Source organism: Manis javanica, chromosome 4, assembly GCF_040802235.1.
Source record: "Manis javanica isolate MJ-LG chromosome 4, MJ_LKY, whole genome shotgun sequence".
NCBI classification, from domain to species: Eukaryota; Metazoa; Chordata; class Mammalia; order Pholidota; family Manidae; genus Manis; species Manis javanica.
The window spans coordinates 17,370,017-17,390,150 of record NC_133159.1 but is presented as its reverse complement, the minus strand read 5'-3'; the positions used below and the strand labels follow the sequence as shown (position 1 = coordinate 17,390,150).

General features: G+C 54.0%; 2 protein-coding genes and 1 long non-coding RNA gene across 13 annotated transcripts in view; 2 read left to right on the top strand and 1 right to left on the bottom strand.

Moving 5' to 3' along the window:
• The window catches only part of ASAP3 (ArfGAP with SH3 domain, ankyrin repeat and PH domain 3), a 51,849-nt gene extending 42,116 nt beyond the window's left edge, over positions 1–9,733 (top strand). For 4 of the 10 annotated variants that reach the window (XM_037017890.2, XM_037017891.2, XM_037017893.2 and 1 more), the window contains 17 exons: positions 340–409; positions 733–820; positions 1,985–2,033; positions 2,162–2,352; positions 2,435–2,568; positions 2,754–2,848; positions 3,080–3,257; positions 4,191–4,276; positions 4,430–4,545; positions 5,140–5,207; positions 5,302–5,409; positions 5,527–5,722; positions 5,860–5,931; positions 6,545–6,770; positions 7,277–7,367; positions 7,617–7,807; positions 8,334–9,733. In XM_037017890.2, coding sequence (XP_036873785.2) covers positions 340–409; positions 733–820; positions 1,985–2,033; positions 2,162–2,352; positions 2,435–2,568; positions 2,754–2,848; positions 3,080–3,257; positions 4,191–4,276; positions 4,430–4,545; positions 5,140–5,207; positions 5,302–5,409; positions 5,527–5,722; positions 5,860–5,931; positions 6,545–6,770; positions 7,277–7,367; positions 7,617–7,787 — 1,939 coding nt within the window. In that variant the 3' untranslated portion in view covers positions 7,788–7,807; positions 8,334–9,733. Of the gene's footprint in view, positions 1–339; positions 410–732; positions 821–1,984; positions 2,034–2,161; positions 2,353–2,434; positions 2,569–2,753; positions 2,849–3,079; positions 3,258–4,190; positions 4,277–4,429; positions 4,546–5,139; positions 5,208–5,301; positions 5,410–5,526; positions 5,723–5,859; positions 5,932–6,544; positions 6,771–7,276; positions 7,368–7,534; positions 7,808–8,333 lie in introns of those variants that run through there. The other 6 variants (XM_037017895.2, XM_037017894.2, XM_037017898.2 and 3 more) reach the window with 4 other exon arrangements.
• A 2,786-nt stretch (positions 9,734–12,519) lies between these two features.
• On the bottom strand, positions 12,520–14,123 carry LOC140848843 (uncharacterized). Its single transcript, XR_012130053.1, has 2 exons — positions 13,925–14,123; positions 12,520–13,602 (listed from the first exon to the last, which is right to left on the bottom strand). It is a non-coding gene; the product is annotated as an uncharacterized lncRNA (long non-coding RNA).
• Positions 12,542–20,134, top strand: part of TCEA3 (transcription elongation factor A3) — a 40,156-nt gene continuing 32,563 nt past the window's right edge. The window contains exons 1-4 of one of the 2 annotated variants that reach the window (XM_073233389.1): positions 12,542–13,152; positions 17,885–17,947; positions 18,675–18,795; positions 19,262–19,400. In XM_073233389.1, coding sequence (XP_073089490.1) covers positions 13,084–13,152; positions 17,885–17,947; positions 18,675–18,795; positions 19,262–19,400 — 392 coding nt within the window. In that variant the 5' untranslated portion in view covers positions 12,542–13,083. The remainder of the gene's footprint in view (positions 13,153–17,884; positions 17,948–18,674; positions 18,796–19,261; positions 19,401–20,134) is intronic. The other variant, XM_073233390.1, reaches the window with a different exon arrangement.

Genomic DNA, 20,134 nt, shown 5'->3' with positions numbered 1-20,134 from the left:
GCCACCTGAAGTTGGGAGCTGTGTCCCCTCCATCAGACTAGAAGCTCTCAGAAGGCCAAGGTCACATGGTCCCCTTTAGACTAAGGATTCCAGAGAGTGGGGCTGTGTTTCCCCTGTCAGACTGGGAGCTTCCTTAGGGCACAGCTGTGCCTCCTCTATCAGAAGAAAGCTCCAGAAAATGAGGGGTGGTGGAGAGTCAGGGGATGGAAGAGGTAGAGACATGTGGCTGGAGCTAATGCACCTGTAGCTGGCAACCTGGTCCAGAACTATCTTCTGATACGAAGGAATTAGACGTCACTTTTAGAAGGAAGGGTCACTGTCTATCCTTTTGGGTCCTAGAATTCGAAGAGTATGGCAGAAAAGAAAGTGTGGAGTCAAGTATGGCTGCCTGACCATTTCACACAGCATGGTGAGCCTGGTGGGGTGGGGGTATCTCAGGACACAGTGAATTCTCCCTCCTGGTGTTCTGAGTAGACAAGTGTCAAGTCCTTTCTTCAAGACCGGCCCCCAAACTGGATCCGGGTTGCTGGAGATCCCTGTGGGAGGAAGGATGGGACCCAAAGTCCCCAACCCACTCTTGGCCCACAGTCCACGCCCTTGAGATGCCAGGAGAGGGGAGGCGTAAACTGGAACAGGATTATTAGTACCCGTTTCACAGATTGGGAAACAGAGCCCTAGGAGTTTGGGAAGCCCAGGGTAGCACATACATCCTCCACCCCCAACTTCCCACAGATAAACAGGCCCCCAGTCAAGCTGACTCTGCTGACGTGCCAAGTGAGGCCAAACCCTGAGGAGAAAAAGTGCTTCGACCTGGTCACCCGTGAGTAGTCCCTGCTCCCTCGCCCACAGCTGCCCAGGGCCCCACTGAGAGACCTGCCAGCTCCCAGGAGGCTGCAGTCAGGGGCCTGCGTCCAAGTCCACACGCATTCACCAAAGAGCTGCCGCTGCCGGCATGACTGCTTAGGCCCTGGGCACTCTTTCTAGAGGCCTCGCCCTACGTCACATTAAACATTAAAAAGCACCCACATCCCACATTAACTATGATTATTTCTGTAAAGTATATTAAAAAGGATTTGGGTAATTTGGCTTTTGAAATTATTATCTTAAAGTAAAATTTTCACTTTTCATCCTTTGGAGCCTTTGGCCACAGGCCTTACATGGGGGCCAACACAGGCTTAGAAACACCTAGATCTCATCCTCTGCGAACTCTCTGGCACGGATGTGATGTGGGAACCCAGGACTGCAAGATGACAGGGAGTGTCCAAAAGAGAGGTGCACATCTAGCACCACCAAAGATTGGAGAGAGGGACGGCCTACCCTGTTGTGGGGAACCAGGAGGAGAAAAGCACTGGAATTTAGCCTTGAAGGACACAGAACGCAGTGTTAAGCGGGGGATGTTTCAGGAGACGAGTGGTGTGATGAAAAGCGTGCAAGCAGGAGAGTGGGTCTGGCTAGTTTGGCCAGAGGGCAGGGTTCACATAGGAGTAGTGGGAGATGGGGCCTGGGAATGCCTCTTAAAAGTTTAGATCTTATTTCCTGGCAATAGGGAGCCATGGAGAGTCCTGGAGCAGGGGAGGCACATGATTAGAGCAGAACTTTGGGCACAACCCTCTGGCAGCTGGTACAGGCTGGAGGAAGGGGGAGAGATAGGGAGCAGGGAGAACAGACAGGGCTGAGAGGCCAAGTGGGGTGTTGCAGTAAGTTCAGAGGATATCCTGCCTTTGAGCTGGGGGTGTCCTGTGCCCTGGGAAACCTCCCCAGACCCTGGAACCAGGGCTTCAGGCAGAGGGGCCTTGTTGGGATTCTATTCTGGAGGTGATTCCTGCTGGTGGCTGTCGTTACCTGCCCCATTCCCCACTAGGCAGAGCCTGGGCCCACAGGGACAAAAGCCCCAGCAGACCCAGTGGTTTGGGTGAAGGCTCTCTGAGCCCAGGGAAGGCCAGCATGGTTTCTGTGAGCCAGACAGCCACTCTTCTCCCCACAGACAGCAGGACATACCACTTCCAGGCGGAGGACGAACATGAGTGTGAGGCGTGAGTGCCCTCCCACGGCCAGCCTGGGGGAGGGGATAACGTGGCCTTACCCAAGGCCCAGTCTCTGGGCCTGTCAGAGGACCCCACTACTGCGGGTGTCACCCCATGCCACCCTGCACACTCCACAGGTGGGTGTCAGTGCTGCAGAACAGCAAGGATGAAGCCTTGAGCAGTGCCTTCCTCGGGGAGTCCAGCGGCGGCCCGGGGCCCTGGGGGAGCGCTGCGCTGGACGGGGAGCCCCAGGACCTCACGAAGCTGCTCATCGCCGAAGTGAAGAGCAGGCCCGGGAATGGCCAGTGCTGTGACTGCAGGGCTGCAGGTCTGGCCGTGGAGCCGCGAGGAGGGAGGTGGAAGGGGAGGGGAGGGGCCGCACTTCCAGGCACAGCTGCCCTACTTTCCAGAACCCACGTGGCTGAGCACCAACCTGGGCGTGCTCACCTGCATCCAGTGCTCGGGCGTCCACCGCGAGCTGGGTGTGCGCTTCTCGCGCATGCAATCCCTCACATTGGACCTGCTCTGCCCCTCCGAGTTGTTGGTGAGGTTGGGGCGGGGCCAGAGGCGGGGTTGAGGGCGTATTTTGATCTGAGCGCGGGATGAGGTGTGGCAGGATCCTGACTTGCCAGAAAGCGGGCGGGGGGCGGGTCCTCTGGAAGCGCGGTCCTCCAGGGGGCGCTGTCCTAACCACGCGATCTCGCCCGCGCTGCTTTCTCGCCACCACAGCTGGCCTTAAACATTGGAAACTCGCGCTTTAATGAGGTCATGGAGGCCCAGCTGCCCTCACACGGAGGCCCCAAACCCTCAGCTGAGAGTGACATGTAAGGGGATTCTCAGATGGAGGGACATCCTGACTGGGGGGTTCCACTCTCCCAATTCCCAGGGTCTCAGAGGATCTCGGGCCAGAAGTCTGCAGAGAGGGTAGCCTCAGTTCTGGAACAGTCCCGGATAGGGTTCTGGGAACAAGGAGGTCCCTATCACCTGTGGGATGGTTCCAAGGGTCAGCTGGGTGGAAATGGCCCTTGCTCTGAAATCGTGGTCGTCTTTCACAGGAGCAGCCGCAGAGACTATATTGTGGCCAAGTATGTGGAGCACAGGTTTGCCCGGCAGTCTACGCCTGAGCCGCAGAGGCTCTGGACAGCCATTTGCAACCGGGACCTCCTGTCAGTGCTAGAGGCCTTCGCAAATGGGCATGACTTTGGACAGCTGCTGCCAGGGCCTGAGGGGCAGGTGAGAACCATCTCCAAGGGCCGCTTATAATCCAGCCGCGCTCTCACACTCCACCACCACCCCCTTCTCTAGAACCTGCCGTTCCTCCCCCCTGCCCCATCTCTGACGTCTGCCCAGACTCTTTCCATCAGAGGGGTAAATGGGAGAGAGCACTTCAGGCAAGCAGAGCTGGGCTGGAGTCCTGGCTCTGTCTTTTCCTAGTTGTGTGATCCAGAGCAAGTTACTTAGTTTCTCTGAGTCTCATGTCCTCACCTGTACAACAGGTTAATGATAGCACCCACCGGGTTGAAGTGAGAATTATATCATGTACATAAAGGGCCAAGTGCATAAAATTTGTGCAGTAAATGTTAGCATCTCTTCTGTTCTTGAATAGCTGTGGAAATGCTAAGGGTGGGTCAGATTAGATCAGGAAGGCCACTGCATTAGAGATTCCAGTAACAAATGTGAGCCAGGGCGAAAAGATATTAGAGACATTTGAAAGATTAAATCGATAGGAGCTGCTAATTGATTGGACATCAAAATTGGATGTCATGTCTTTGAGCTGTTCTGCCTGATATCTTGGGGCATCCAGTGCGCAGTGAGGATAGAGCACTCCGGTGAGCTAAGAATTTGGAACAGCCCACCCATGAGTGAAGGCTGGAAGCGTGAGGTGAGCTGAGGTCTCAAGGGGCAGTGAGAAAGGAGCCCGGGGCCCAGGACCAAATTTGGGGAACACCTTCTGTTAGGGGCAAGAGGAGGCAGAACCACTGGAGGAAGAGGTGAGGAATGGCCTTTCCCCCCTCCCAGACAGGAGGTTCCATCCACTCCCACTCCTCCCTCGGGTTCTGGCAGCTTCATATCTGGAGGTGTCAGGAGGCAGTAAAAGTTTAAGAGGGTACTACTGGGTTGGGGCAGATAAACTGGGGGAACTCAGAGGTGTGGACCTGTATCCAGGCGCCTGGAGAGCTCGCCCTGCACTTGGCTGTCAGAGTCGCCAACCAGGCCTCCCTGCCCCTGGTGGATTTCATCATCCAAAATGGGTGAGAACCTTCCTGCGTGTCTGCCCGCCTCCTCACACTCCCCGCTTCCCTTCCTCTTCTGGTCTCCTGCCTCCTCTTCCCTGACGTTGGCCCCCTCCCCTGTCTGTTCCCCTTCCTTCCTCCTGACCTCTCCCCCGGCCCCACCCCACCTAGTGGTCACCTGGATGCCAAAGCTGCTGACGGGAACAGCGCTGTGCACTGTGCTGCCCTCTACAACCAGCCCGACTGCCTCAAGCTGCTGCTGAAAGGGAGAGCATCCACTGGCGGAGGTAGGGCCCCGGCACCGCCTCCCTCAGACTCCTGTTCCTGACTGCCCCTGGGGCGGGGGGACGTCCTGCCTCTTTTCCAAACAGAGAGCTCTAGTAACAAGCATGGACTTTGCACACAGACTTGGGTTCTAGTCCTAGCTTGCCTCTGACCACCTCTGTAACCTTGCGGTTTGTCCATTTACCTCTCGAACCTCAGCTTCCTCATCTGTAAAATGGGGATAATATCACTGACCTGCGAAGAGGGTAGAATTAAATAGTGTTCCTAAAAGTATCTAAATAAATATTAGCTGAATCTGAGTAATAGTGATTATAATAGCCACTGTTTACTATTTAACATGTGCCGGGTAGTGGGCCAAGTATTCTACACATATTTACTCATTTCATCCTCACAACGACTTCATCAGGTAGTTACAAGTATCATATTCATCTTATAGATAAGAAAATCAAGGCCCAGAGAGGTTAGGTAACTTGCCCAAGGTCACACAGCCAGGAAGCAGCAGAGCCAACACAATTGGATACCGGAGGCCCATCTTAACCTCTAAGCTATAATGCCTCTTTGACCCTGCTCATGACCCCTAACTTTACCCCTCACAGTGAACGAGGCAGGAGAGACAGCTCTGGACATAGCCAGGAAGAAAGAGCACAAGGAGTGTGAGGAGCTGGTGAGGTCTAGGGATGGAGGGGGAGCCCTTGGCCCTTTCTCTCCCTCCACTGAGCCCCTGACCCTCTGAACTGCCAAGCCTTTGTTTTTGGCAGTTGGAGCAGGCCCAGTCTGGGACCCTCGTCTTCCCTCTGCACGTGGACTACTCCTGGGGCATTTCCACAGAACCTGGCTCCGACAGCGAGGAGGACGAGGAGGAAAAGGTGGGTCCCAGCCCCGTCTCTTGGGCATCTAGGAAAGAGCCAGCCTGATCTGTGGGGGTGGGAAGGGCAGGCCTGGGGGAACCAGGCTATCCTGCTTCCCACACTTTTGCCCCGCAGCGCTGCCCTCTGAAGCCCCCAACCCAGGCCCGCTGGGCCAGTGGGAGGATAGACATCAGCAACAAGACGTATGAGACCGTCACCAGCATGGCACCGGCTGCCTCTCAGAATCCGAGCGAGGATTGTCCCCCACCCTTGCCTGTCAAAAACCTTTCTCGGACTATGGTCCAGGGGCGTGCAGGACATGCCAGTGCAGGTATGGTTGGCTGCCACTCACCGTGCCACTCACTGAGGGCCTATTGTGTGCTGGGGCACTGAGCTAAGAGTGCATGCGTCAGTCCATCCCATCCTCATGATCATTTGTCAGATGGGGTGATCATTCTCCCCTTACAGGCCAAGGAACAGAGATGTTAAGTAACAGGCCCAAGACCCCACAGCTAATAAGTCCCCAGGACTCAAACCCAGGTCTGTCTTACTCAAATTTGTCAATGCTTCACTTAAAAGCAAAGGGAAAGAAGCGTTTATTGATAATACACTGTGTCTCAAATACTTCGGGAGCTACTGAGACACAGTCTAGTGGGGGAAATAAAAACTGGAATGCAATTCATTTCTAATATAAGGCACAATGTGGTATAGATGGTAAATCCCCAAAAGAACAGGCACTGTGTTCTGTTGACTGTTATCTCTAGCACCTAACACAGCCAGTGACTGGCTGTTCTTAAGAACTGTTAAAATGAACAAACAGGCTTGTTCTGGGAAATCAGGGGAGGCAAGGAGCATGTCCTGTTGGGAGTGGAGGTGGGGGTGGCTTAGGAACGCATCCTGGTGGGGGTGGCATCTGAACTGAGCCTAAGGGATGGGCAGGAGAATCCAGACAGAGGTGAAGGTTTGAGCAGAACAAAACTGTGCATCAGTATGGCCTGGTTTTCATGAATGAATGAGGCTGAAGCCTGGCTAGGAAAAGTTGAAGGGGAGTGCTGGAGAGGAAGGGGTGAGTGGGGCAGGGAGAGAGCCATGAGAGATCCTAGAGAGCAAAGACTGCTTTGATAAAGACAAGCTTTATCACTTCTGATTCCAGATCATTCTGAAGTCTCCAGCCTGAGCTCAGAGCCCCCTGGGGCCCCTGAGAGCCTGGGAAGTCCAGCCTCCTCCTCCTCCAGCCTCACAAGTCCTGTGGAACCCGGGGGTCCCAGCCAAACCCCACCCAGCTCTGAAGAGGGCTCCTGGGAGCCCCCAGGGCCCTCTCGACCCAGCGTGACATCTGGAACCACCCCTGTGGAGATGTATCCCCCGGTCAGGTTCAGGTTGGTGAGAGCCCCACTGTGCAACCCGGGCAAGTATCCTGACCTGTCTGTGCATTTATTTCCCCACCTCTAAATGGTGCCCACCTGAAAACTGGGATGCCTTCCAGCTCTGAGCACACGACTGATACAGAACGCTGAACATTCAGTAGGGGCTGATCCGACCTCCTCCCACTTCTTGCGCATGCTCCCGAGTCTGGCCTGGGAAGCCGGGGAGGAGCTGAAGTCGGCGTAGAGTAGGCTTTATTCCACCTGTGTAGCTTGTTCTAGAGGCTCTCAGTCCACCTCCAACCCAGACTCCAGTCCTAAACCTTCCTTGCAAACCCTATAAGTTTGGGGCTTGGGGAACAGACATGGGGAAATCTCCAGAGCCCTCTGGAGGTCAGCTCCAGGCCTCTGCAGCCGGTCATGGACTCTCTACCCACCCATCTAAAGCCCTCAGCCCTTTGTCCCCACTCTGAGGGGCCCTCCGGGCACCGGGGTCACATCGGCCTTTCCCTGCCTTCCAGCTCTGAGAGCACTCGCTCCTATCGGCGGGGGGGCCGGGGCCTGGAAGACTGTCCCCCAGCCAGGCAGCTTCCGCCCAGAAGGAACACGCCGGTAGGAGCTCTGGGACTGCGGTGTGGCGGGTGGTGGCGGGTACGAGGGAGGCAGAGGTGTTCAAGAGTAGGTGTATTGGGGCAGGAGACCTCTCGCCAGGATTGTGTACATGTGGAGCCAGGCGGCCGCCGTTCAGGCAGCCCCTGAGCTTCTCCTTCCCGCTCCAGCTCAGGATGGGTGATGCAGGGGAGAGCCCAGGACTCAGGGAATGGCAGAGGGGAGGAGACCCAAGCTCTGGCTGCTCCCCAGGGGAGGGTGAGCAAAGCTGAGTCAGCCATGCCGGCCACTCGGAGAAGAGAACCACTTCCTTGCAGATGGGCCGGGATTCGGGCGGCTGTGTACCAGCCCTTGGTTTGCCTGGCTCTCCCCTTGTGCAGGAGTCTCCTGGAATCCGCTGAGGCTGGCGGCTCCCAGGCATAGAGGGATGTGACAGGGACAAGGTAAGAGCTGTCACCCTTAATTGGGCTTCTTCCTGCTGAATCACGAAGTCTCACACAATCGCACATATTTAGTTGAGGAAGCTGGGAGTAAGCATGGGACAGGGCCAGGTGTGCCGAGAAGGAAGCCGCCTCTGTTCCTATTCCCCTAGGGATTCCCCGGGGATGGCGTTGGCTGTCCCTGTTGGGAGTGGGGGATGGCAGGGGCAGCAGCCAGATTTCTCTGAGGAATCATCACCCTCAGTGCATCAAAGTCCAGCACCAGACACAAATCTGTGTCTACAACCAAGTATTCACCACCCTGCATTTAGTTGACGCCTGTGGTTGAGACGTGCGATAGTAAGAGTACAGGCTTGAGAATATGGAGGCCTTGGAAAACTGGCTTCACTTCTTCAAGCCTCAATTTCAATGTCTAAAATGAGGATAATTTCATCTACCTACAATAGGTCAGTTGTGAAGCTGAGTGAGATAAACAGCTGGTATATAATAGGTGCTTGGAAAATGTCAATTTTTATCCTTCTCTCCTCAGATTGGCTTCACTGAAGGGCAGGGCTCAAGGATTGGAGTTCTCCTAGCAAGTTTTTGCAGGTTTTGCAAAGACTAGCTCCTTGCTGGGCCTTGCATGTCTGAACTGTCCCCATGCAGGACCCCAGCATTCAGAGTTAGGACTTGAGCCCACAAGACTGAGGAGCTGAGATGTTCATTCTCTCAGGTCTTGCTCTCCTGCACCTCTGAGGCTCACCTTCCTTCCTACCATAGGCCCCCACCTTCCTTCCTACCATAGGCCCCGACCCTGCCCCTGCCAGGGACACCAGGCCCTTCCATCTAAGAGCCGATGGTGGTTCTTTTCCCTCTATGTCATTACCTCCGAGAGACCAGGGAACCCTGTGGCTGGATCTAAGTACTCCAGAGCTAGTTTCAGATGCAGAATCCTCAGTCCCTCCTCAGTAAGGGCTGTGTGTCTTCCATCAGTCTGTGGTCTACAAGAGTAGGACCAGCTCACCTTCATCATCCTCCATGCCTGGCCCAGGGATTCCACCAGACTAGGGACTGTCTTCTCAGTCATTCATTTGACTAGTATTCCTCTATTGAGTTCTGAAAAAAGTCCAGATGGCACATGAATAAGGCAAGGGTGTGCAGATGTGGCCCCTTGCTGGGAAGCTAATCCAGGAAGCTGGGCTTGGGAATGGGCAGGGCTAGATTCCAGGGGATGGTCCTGGGCTCAGGGGCAGACTGACAATCAGCTAGTTTACACCTGTTTGAAATTGCAGTTGTCTACAGCCCTCATCCATTCTGACTGGTCAATGCCCATGCTATACGTAGCTGTTAAGTCAATCTTCTGAATATCACTCCTTTTGAGGGACAGCACAGTTTTCCCAGAAACCTCTTGTATATTTCCTAGCCAAGAAATAAAGTAAGGCTCACCCCCATTTGCCTACTCTCCTTGATTGAGCAGGAAGGAAAGGAATGGTCTGGGATGATGGATCTTCACTGCTCTCCTCTTTCTCTTGGTCAACTCAGGAGCTTTCCAGCCTCAGGGGAGGAAAGGGCCATGAAAGGAGAAAGGAGAGTGGTAGAAATGGAAGGGCAGACATGCAGGATCTGCTTCTCAGTGTCAGAAATTCCACCATGGCTTTCAGCCCCATCTTTGAAAACAGACACACCATCGCCCATGACCAGCCTCTCACACCTCTAACGGTCACTGCATGCTGGCCCTGGCAGGGACAGGACAGGCCAAAAGGGAGGCCAGAGGGTGCCAGTGGCCCACACAGCAGTCTGGCTTGGGGAGCTGGGCCATTCACCCTGGAGACCAGACTGATCTGTGATCCCACAGGAACACGGTTGTCTTTGGAATCCCCCAAGGTTTGGTTTTGTTCATCTCAGATTTGTTACTTCACTCATCTCTAATAAAAGATTTTTTTGAGTAAATTCTAGTGGTTTCATTTATGTGATCTGAAGAGCAGTGGGGAACGGGAGGGAATCTTAGGGCTTGGAGTTCTTTCTCTAAGCCAGTTAAGTTCGACATCCTGGTGTAGAGCAGTGGTTTGCAACCAGGGGTGATTTTGGCCTGGAAAACAAAGACGTTTCCCTTAGTGTCCAGTGGCTAGAGGCCAGGGGTGCTGCAAAATATGTTAGAGTACACAGGTCAGGCTCCCACAGCGAGTTAGTTACCCAGTCCAACATGTTAATGGTTCCAAGGCTGAGGAACCCTGGTGTGGAGGAAATTCTACTGGACTAGGAATCTGGAGACCTGCAGCTGAGCTCTTACCCCAATTTCATTTCCCCTGAGACAAGGGTTTGGGGGCAAGTTGTTTGTGAGGTGATCCAAGGAAACATAGCGAGGGGTAGGGAAGTGAAATAGAAGGTCAAAAAGCAATAAAATGTGAGTGAGGGTCTACTACCGTGAGCAACCAGGGCTTATCTCATTGGGGACTTTGAGAGCCTATATTTGATCAGAACACGCCTGCAGGTTGTCCCACTGAGAGGAAAGAAATCGGTGTGTTTACCACCAACTCTGGGCTCTCGTGGGCTGAGGAGGGGGGTCCTTCCTGGGGCTGTCAATTCCCAGACACTTCAGGCTGCCCTGAAGCCCTTAGACGTGGGAACAGTTGGAGCGGTGTCCAGGAACTGCCTGCCAGTGGCTTCCGGGGAGGCAGAAGGGGGACGTGGTGGGCCCTGTAAGAATATATGATTTATCCTCCTTTTGCCCCATGGTCCCAAGCACATAAGCCCCTGAAAATTATGCCTGGGCCTGCCTGGGGCTGACCCCGCCTTATCTCTAAACATCCGACCCTCCCCCAAAGCAACAGGCCAAGTGGCTCTGCCACAATAAAAGGCACCACACTGCTGCCCTCCCTCTCTCTGTCTGTGTGTCTATCTCGCTGCTCTCTCGCTCTCTCTGTCGCTCGCTCTCTGTCTCTGTCCCACTGCTCTCTCTGTCTCTATCTCTGTCTCTATCTCTGTCTCTCTGTCCCACTGCTCTCTCTGTCTCTGTCTCTGTCTCTCCGTCCCCCTGCTCTCCCTGAGCTCTCTCTCTCTCTCTCTCTCTCCCTCTCTCTCTCTTTCTTTCCCTCTCTCCCCACCCCCGTCTGGGGCAGCCACTTTCTCCTTCAGACAATAAAATCTCTTGCATGGGCCCGTGTCTCCTGAGTCATTCTGAGTCAGGAGGGTCGCAGCGAGATACCCTTTCAGATACTGTTGTTCAGGTACCAACAGTGTGATGCGGTTGAGCAGTGCAACCCTAGCCCTCTCTGAGCCTCAGTCTTCCCATCTGTACAGTGAAGGGGCTGGACTTGTTAGGGTCCTTCAAGCTTAATGATATAGGAGTCTTTGCTTCTTTTGATGTCACAAAACTCAGGGTGGAAAGTGAGTAGAAATTTGAGGAAATCAAATCTTTTTTTTTTTTTTAAAGGCAAGCAAGCCCCTCTGGTTGAAGGGACAGCTGTCTGCAGTTACTTGGGAGTTGGCCAAGGGACCTCCCCCAATCCCTAGCTGTTAAAGTCTAACCTAAAAGTGATCTACAACGCTTTCTGGAATCAGATCTCAGGCACCTCTGCCTTCTGCCCATCTCTGTGCTACAGCCACACCATTTTTTCCAATCTTGACACACTAAACACCGTCACATCCCTAAGCTTTGCACATAAGGGACTCTAGGAGCACAACTTTCCTCTTCAAATGCACAGGGCTGGAACTGCCTGGCACAGAGTACGTGCTCAGTAAGTATATATTCAATGAATGAATGTTTCTTCCTCTCTTAGGTGAACACTTTCTCCCGCCTAACCTCAACTGCCACTCTGCACTTCCACCCAAATTTTAAATGTCGTTTCGTCAGAGGAAATGATACCCCAACCGGTGCAGTTTCCCTCAGATGTGTCCTTAAGGTATCCTCCCCTTCTGCCTGACCCTCACCCCAGCTGTAATAATACAGATTTGATTGTATCCAAATTTGGTTAGGATTTCTCTTGCCCATAGACCAAATCTCAAGCTTGCAGGACTGTGTCTGTTTCTTGTTTGATGCTTGGATTCTTAAGCATAGTTATCGAATGAATGGAAAACCCAGCCCTTCCTACTTGGGTGCCAGATCACACAGTAGCTGTCAGAAGCCAGGTAAGTTCACACCTTGCTATCTTCATGACCCAGGCTGGGATGGGATTTGCTAAGTTTCTCTCAGCAAAGTCTGCAGATTTCACTGAATACCCCAAGCTTTTCACCTTGTACACACCATGGACCACTTTTCATGCCTCCCCGCCAGGTCCCTAAACACTCTCCCCCAAGAAAGATCATTTTCTGTCAATTCAGCTCAGTTGTGTAAGTACCCTTCCTAGGTCTGCTGGAGACACTTGGAAGGCCCTTCCTTCCATGGAAACAGGAATGTGTGCATAGCTGTGGGGGCACACAATCCTGTTTCCTCTCCTTCACCTAAGATGACCCTTCCAGACCCAATCCCCCCGGGGGAGGCCGTAGCCTGAGGCAGTAGTCTGACCCTGAGTAAATAAAGAGCATGCATGCACCTGGGTCAGCCAGTATTTCTCAGATTTTGGCGCACTTAAGCGCCCAAGCCCTTACTGCTCAGCGTGCAGTCCTGGGACGGCACCACCAGCAGCACCCGGGAAGCTTGTTAGAACTGTCGAACCTCACTGTGACGAACAGAAGGCAACAAGGGCCTGAATATAGGTGTGTGCATAGGCGATGTGCACGAATGAAGGAGCACAGGGTAGAGAAAAGTAGGGTTTAATGATCGTACACAAAAATGTGATCCGAGTACACCAAGTTACCTTCCCTTGGGCATAGGCACGGCTAGGTCCGCCTGCTTTGGGCCGCAGCAAACAGTGCAGAGGCCCTTCCCGGAGCTCCCGGGTTATCTCCAGGCGCACACCTCGCCGCAACAGGGTGGCCTCGCCCCGGGACGACGGCCTCCCCCATCGCCAGAGAGTCCTCCTCTCCAAATCTCCGTTCAGCCCCCGGCCCTCCAGGAGGAGCCCGAGGTGAAGAGCCCTCTCTCGCGGCCCGGTCCCTCTCTGGAGGCCCGACCGGCGGCGCGGGCAATCTTTGCCCGGGCGAGTCCTTGAAATCTATATTTAGTGCACGCCACCCCTCCCCCCACGGCTGGGAGGCGGGCGGGCCGGAGGGGTGTGTGGGGAGAGCCCCGCCCCGCCAGGCGGTGTGTCGTGTGGGTTTGGGGCCCGCGCGGCTTGCGCGCCCTCCGCCTTTGCGTTCCTGCCCCCGAGGCCGGGCTGCTGCCCTTGCGCCCCTCGCCCCGCCGGGCGTCGCGGGCCAACATGGGCCAGGAAGAGGAGCTGCTGAGGATCGCCAAAAAGCTTGAGAAGATGGTGGCCAGGAAGAACACGGTGAGGCTGCAGAGTTTGGGCCATAACTCCCGCCCCCGGGAGGCGCGGCGCGTGCGAGCCCGGAGTCCCGGGGGCGCGTGCTGGCTGGGCGCCCGGGAGGCGCGTGCGGGACTCAGGCACCCGAGCGAGGCGCGGCTGGTGCAGGGCTCTCTGCCCCTTGGGGGCTGCTGGGCACCTCAGGGTGGGCTTGTGCATGGTGCAGGGCGCCGGCTGGGGGTTCGACGGGAACGTGCGTGCCCGGAGTAGATGAGGCTTGTGCACATCCCTCAGGACAAGTAGAGTTCGGGGGCCCCGGGACAGCTTGTGCAGGGCCCGGAAAAGCGAGTGAAGAGACCAGACCTGGGAAAGGACTTCTGGAGTCCCGGGATACACGGCGTGTGCAAAGCCAGGGGAGTGGCGACGACGGCGGAGCTGGGGAGAGGCGACCGGAGGGGGGGCGATGCCAAAGTCCTGGGTGGTGCGAGAAGGGGCAGAGAAGCCTGACCTGATGAGGGGTGCTGATCCGCGTCTACCCTACACCCCGGGAGTGGATCTGGAGGACAGGAGGGAAGAGCCCCAGGTCCCGCGACCCCACAGCTTTGGGGCGCCAGAAGCTGTTCTGTTGCAACTTTCCTTTCCCTTGGCGGCGGGGTGCGGCCCCGGGCGGGCGGGGGCCGAACAGGTGCCGGGCAGCCGCAGCGCCCTCGGGGCCCGTGGGGTGGGGGAAGGGGAGGCCTAGGCGGGGCGGGGCGGGGAGCGCCACCCGGAGGGGGAATCAGGGCCGACGGCCTACCTGCGGGGATCTGAGCGCTCAGTGCGAGGATCCCAGAGCTCAGACTGACTTGAAGTTAATGTTTGATCTTCCCTGTGATCTTTGCCTCCCTCGGCTGCTGCCCGGTTGCCTGGCCTTGGGACCAGGAGGGCCTGGGCATACCCGGAGAGGGGAAAGAAGGGAGGATAACTCCACCCTGTCCCAGGGCCCTCCTCCTCCCGCCATCCAGGCCACGTGCTCGAGGAAGACCTGTCTTTCCAGCACATTCTGAGACCCTAGGAGTCTGGGAAAAGGATGGCCCCTAAGGGTGGGTTCAGAGCAGGAAAGAGGGAAGGGTCACTGAAGCCGCGGAGTGTCAGATAGCCTGGAGTAGACATGGGCAGTAATGAGTTGGTGTCCTAATAGAAGAAGTAGAGCCCACCAGTTTCTTCATCTATAAGGAGGTGAGATTACCCACGTCTGGGGATGGAGTGTCACTGGAGTTTTGTGTCTGTTGGAAGTGGTGAGGGTAGAAGAGATGTAAACCTCAGGGACTGGTGCTTGGTAAGAGTTAGAGAATGACACTCGCTTTTGCACAGATGAACCACTGATTTCTGCAGAGTACTGGGAGCCTGTCACCCTTACACTCCCACCCACTGCCCACCTCCATCCCAGGACCCTCCCAAATCTGTGAATCTGAGCCTCAAGTCACTGGGAGCTTTCCCAACTGGGAATGGCTGAGCCCAATCTACCTCTTCTGGGCCAATCCCACATCACAGCCCTGCCCCTTGTTGACCCCAGGCTTGGGCCAGGAGATTCCACAGGGCCTCTGGGTGAAGGGGTGAGTGGGGGGAGTGAGGAGGCTAGGAGGCCTGAGGAAAGGCAGCTTGGTTGGGAGTAGAGCTCTAGAGCTCTGGCTGAGGACAAAGGACCTGCCCTGGCCTCCCTCTCACTCGTTTTGTGGCCCTCAGCCCACCATTCTACTTGCCCTCTCTGGGCCTCGATTTCCTCTTCTGTGAAATGGAAAGAGGAAATTGTGTCCCTCAGGGATGGATTCCTGTGGAAGTACCCAGAGCTCCCTCCAAGAGGGATGCACAGTGCCCGTGCAGTGAAGAGCCAGTTTGCAGCCACGTCTGCACCTCGGCTCTTGGCAGCATCTGGGTGGGCACAGAGCTCTGGCCTGTGGCCGAGAAAGGTGGGGCTCGCTCTGGGAGTGAAAGTGGCCCGCCCAGTGGTGGTTAGGGAGAGGGACTCACTTCCTGTAATGAGACGGATCCTCCACGTTGCAGCTCAGGCTCAGGATTCATTGCCAATGACTGAAGTCCCAGCAACTTAGGGCTTTGGTCAGATGCTGTGAGCATACAACCAACCGGAACAGCATTAGACATGCAGCCAGACACCAACAGTCACAGCTACACAAACACAAAATTACACACGACAAACATAGCTGCACACACAGCTGCACACAATAGCTAAACAAGCAATCACAAATGTAACTCCTTGGAACACATGGCTCCTGACACTGACATGGCAGACACACTGCTATTCATATTTACAGAAAGATGCACAAAGACAGGTGCACACCTGCATGCACACAACACAGCTATGCCCAGACATGCAAAGCTACAAACTTAGCGAACAGCCATACATGTTCGGAGAAGTTATAACACAGGCAATATCCCACAACCACAAATAGACGCACTGTGCTTTGAACTACATACACACAGCTCTGCACCTGGAGCAGAGGTACTGCTGGCTATGCATCCACATTCCCAGCCGGTATACATACACGGACACATAGCTGGCAACACTTGCACAAGGCTTTGTGAGTCTAGCTACAACTGGGGCTCGTGGCTGTTCTTCTCCAAAATTATCCAGTTATACAGTTTGATAAACAGAGACACACCCAGTGGTGACCTGTAACAGGCTGAACATTCATTGTTGAATTTCCCAAGAAATTTTAAGTACAGCCATTATTTTAAAAATTAAGTCATATGCTTACAGTTAAATATATTAAAAATGAAGGTAATAAATACTCCAAAAGCATCACTTTGTAATTATTTTACTACATTTTGCTCTCATCTGTGGTCTGGAGGTTGTTTCTACTCCATCAATATGGTGGAAGTCCTATATAATGGTATGGTCCTGCACATCTCTTCCCAGTGCCTCCTTCGGTTCAGTAACGGCATGTTGGTAGCTTGAAACTGGTCACAGGGGGCGTATCTACACCACGGAAATGGGCTAACACTACAGGTCAGGGCTTTTTCCCCTTGAGAACAGGCTGTTAAACATGGACCAACGTGCCATTGCACTTCGCCACGTTGCTGATCCATCACTGTACATGTCTAGATAGCCCTGTGTCCATACCTACACAGTTGTGAAGTACTTGGAGCCCGAAAGGCTGAGCTTGAATGCCAGCACGGTGTCTTGTAACTTTGGGCAAATTACCTAACCTCTCTGTTTCTTGGCTTCCTCTTCTGTGAAAATGGGATCATAATTCTGTAGAACTGAGAAGAGTAATAGTACCTGCCTCAGAGATTAAATGAAATAATGCACTTAGTCAAATACTTAGAACAGTGCCTAGCACAGAGGAAGCGTTTAATTAATGGTATACCCAGAGTTGTGTGCCCACAAGCTTACGTACACACAGTTCCACAGGTCACATCTCTGAAAACATACCATGAACTCAAATTCTACAGCAGGCTGAGGGCTGACAGAGGGTCGCCCTTGGGATGTGGTCCAGGAAGCCTGGCAGGGCTGGGGTTGGGAGCTGGCACCACGCAAGGCAAGGGGCACACAGGACACAGTCAGCTGGTGCTCGTGAGGAACTGATCTCAGGACAGGAGGCCAGGCTGGCTTCTAGGAAGCAGGTGGGAAGAAGGAGAAGTCCGAAATGGGTCAGGGGTTGTTCAGGCCTGGCAGCCAGCAGATCTGCAAAGCTGTCTCCTTTCTTTCCCTCCCATCCTCCCTCCCACCCTCGGCTTTCTGCTTTATTCATTCACTGAGGAAGCACTGGGCTGTGTGCTGAACCCTGAAGTCTAAGAGATTAAAGCTATTTGTCTACACAAAGGCTTTCCTATGAATGCTCCTAGCAGCTTTATTTGTAGTGGCCCAGAATTGAAAACTACCCAAAAGGCCCATCAGCAGGTGAATGGAGACACAAACTGTGGTATATCCATGCAAGGGAAAACAACTCGGCCATCAGTCATAAAAAGGAACTGTTACTCTACGCAGTAGGATGGAGGCATCTCAGAATAATTACACTGAGTAAAAGAAGTCAGACAAAAAAAGTTCCACCACAGTGCTCTTTATATAAAATCTTAAAAATGCAAGCTCGTCTATTGCAACTAAAAAGCAGAATAGGGTGGACTGGGTCTGGGGTTTGGGATGCAGGGAGGGAGGGATTATAAAGGGGCACAAGGAGACTTGTGGGGAGGATGGCTATGTTCTCATCTTGGTTGTGATGGTGTTTCATGGGTGTACACATAGTCAAAGCTCATCAAGTTGTAGCCTGCAATATGTGCAGTTTATTGTATGTCAATTATACCTCAGTAAAGCCGTAAAAAAAAAAAAAGTCATGATCCTCACCCTGCAGAAACTCACAGTTGGGAAGTGAGGGGAGGAGGACACAGACACAAAAGCAGTAGCAAGAAGCCGTTAGAGGAAGAGAAGGGGAAGGAGGGAGCATGCCCAGTAGAAGGAACCGCAGAATCAGTGGCCGCGGGCAGGCCGCGGGCAGAGTGAGTGATCAGGGCTCAGAGGTGCTTGAGCACAGCTGGGTGGAGCGAGGTGCAGTTACAGAGCTGGTCTGGGGCAGAATCGTTTCCCTCTCTCCCCTTGTCCCCTGCCTGTCCTTCGACCACTTGTCTGCTCGTGTCCTGTAGCTGGAACAGTCTCCTCCCTTGCCTCCTTCTCCCTCTTGCCCACCAACACCGCACAATGGTCAGAGGGGCCCCGGGGCAGAACCTCCTGGCCCAGTCCTTACCTTGTGGCCTCCCACAGGAAGGGGCCCTCGACCTTCTGAAGAAGCTGAACAGCTGTCAGATGTCCATCCAGCTACTCCAGGTGGGGTGGAGCACCTGTGGGGGTTGGGGGAAGAGACCCGGGGAAGGCAAAGACCCTGGTGGGGGGGGGGGGCTCTAAGGATGGGGTCCGGAAGGGATTTTGCAGGGAGGCAGGGGGAGGGGATGCTTGTGCTCTGAGGTTGGGGACTGAAGCCTTAGATGGGAGCAGGGCACCATCCAAGCACAAGGGTCCTCTGGGTCTGGGAGAAAGACTGATTTGCTTTCTTTGAATACCCCAGTTCCCAAGGCCCTCAGTCTATGGGATCCAAGAAGGCAGTGATCCAGGGACAGGGAAAAGCCCCCATTTTTTATCCTCCCTGGGTTGCCCATGTAACCCCCAAATTTAGCAGACGTTCTTGGCCCTGTAAAATGTAGCACAGCTCAAGTTGTAGTAGCCAGAGCTGTCTTAAGCTGAAACTTGAGCTCAAAGACACCAGGCGGGGGGTATGGGGAGGAGTTCTCAGCATCAGCCAAGCCTGCCTGCCTCCTCAGGTTCCCCAAAGCTGCAGTTATCCAGCAGCGCAGGGGCTGGGCCTTGGGCACTGGGCCTCACAGGGGCTGCAGGTCAGGGCCTCAGTTATAGTATCACGGTTATCACCTCAGCTACAGAGCAGGCCTGGGGCTCTGGAGTGGCTAGGGCTGGTGGTTAAAGTGGGGCAGGTCTTGCCAATTAGGGCCATTAATCCTGTGGCCATCCCCAGACCAGCCCCTAACCCTCTCCTTTGCAGACAACCAGGATTGGAGTTGCTGTTAATGGGGTCCGTAAGCACTGCTCAGACAGGGAAGTGGTGTCCTTGGCCAAAGTCCTCATCAAGAACTGGAAACGGCTGCTGGGTGAGAGGGGGCAAGGTGGGTGTGGGCCATGTTTTTCTCCCAGCACCTGGTATGGGAGCATGCCTACCTCACATCAGGCACTCAGTGTATGTTTGTTGAATGACTTAATAAATGACAGGTGGGGAGTGCCAGTGTTAGTCTACACAAGTGTGAGATTTGTAGATGTGTGAGCCTATGTATGGATGTATTTCTGTGTGCATGTGGGTATATATAGCACATGTCTATATATATATATATACATTTGTATGATATGTGCATAATATGTGTACAGATTTCTTTCTGTCCCCCTGTGTAAGCACGGACGTGCACATATAGGTGCATAGTCATCTGTGTATAAATATGTATCTGTGTGGGTGCATGTGTTTTGGGTGGGTGTACAGCTGTCCCTGTCCCTCCCCTTTGCTCCTTCCTCTCCAGAGTCGTGCTGTATTCTGCTGAGACTGAGCTGAACTGAGGAACAATGCCACCTTTTTGTTTTCAGACTCCCCTGGGCCCCCCAGAGGAGAAAAAGGAGAAGAAAGAGAAAAAGCAAAGAAGGAAAAGGGGCTTGACTGTTCCGACTGGAAGCCAGAGGCAGGCCTTTCTCCACCAAGGAAAAAAAGAGAAGAGCCAAAAGACAGGTATTTTTTTCTGGGATGGAGAGAAGGGGGCCGATGCTTGTCATACCTTCTGCCAGCAGCTCTGTTTATGTAACTTCATTTAAACCTCACGGCCTGGGAAGGTGGTTACTGCTACTGTTAGATCTCCTCCAGTGCCCTCTGGGCATCTGCTTTGGCTCAACCCGGCAGACTCATAGACCCAAATAGGCCATGCCTGACACTGGCTTCTCCTAGACGGATGCAGGGACAACCTTAGGCATTTCTCATCAGGAAGAGCTCTCATAGCCGACCACACAGGAGCCAGAGAATTCTGTGACCCAACCAGGTGACAGCCCAGGTGCAGAGAAAGGAGACCACATCGGGTGGGAACCTCCTGACTTCGTAGCCCCATGTCCTAAATCTTATGGTAGCCCCAGAGAAAAAGCTCCCAGGATCCCAGAAAGGGCAATGACCAGTTAGAGGATTCACTGCCCGCGAGGCAGCCCGAGAGCTGTGGTTTTCCACTACTTTTTCATAGTTCATTCAGAGCCCTTCCTCTCTAGACATAATTTACCAATCAGGGCTTATTTGCACTTTGAGCAATGGTGCCTAGTAACACAAACGACACTCCACCTCTATCAGGATCCCAGGTTAATGGGACCAGGGACTTGAATGTAGAGAAGAGAAAGTGTTCTGTTAGCTCTTTATTCAAAATTCCTGTTTAGCGATGAGGAAGCTGAAGGCTGGGGACCAGGAACCTTCCCAAGAAAAGGCAG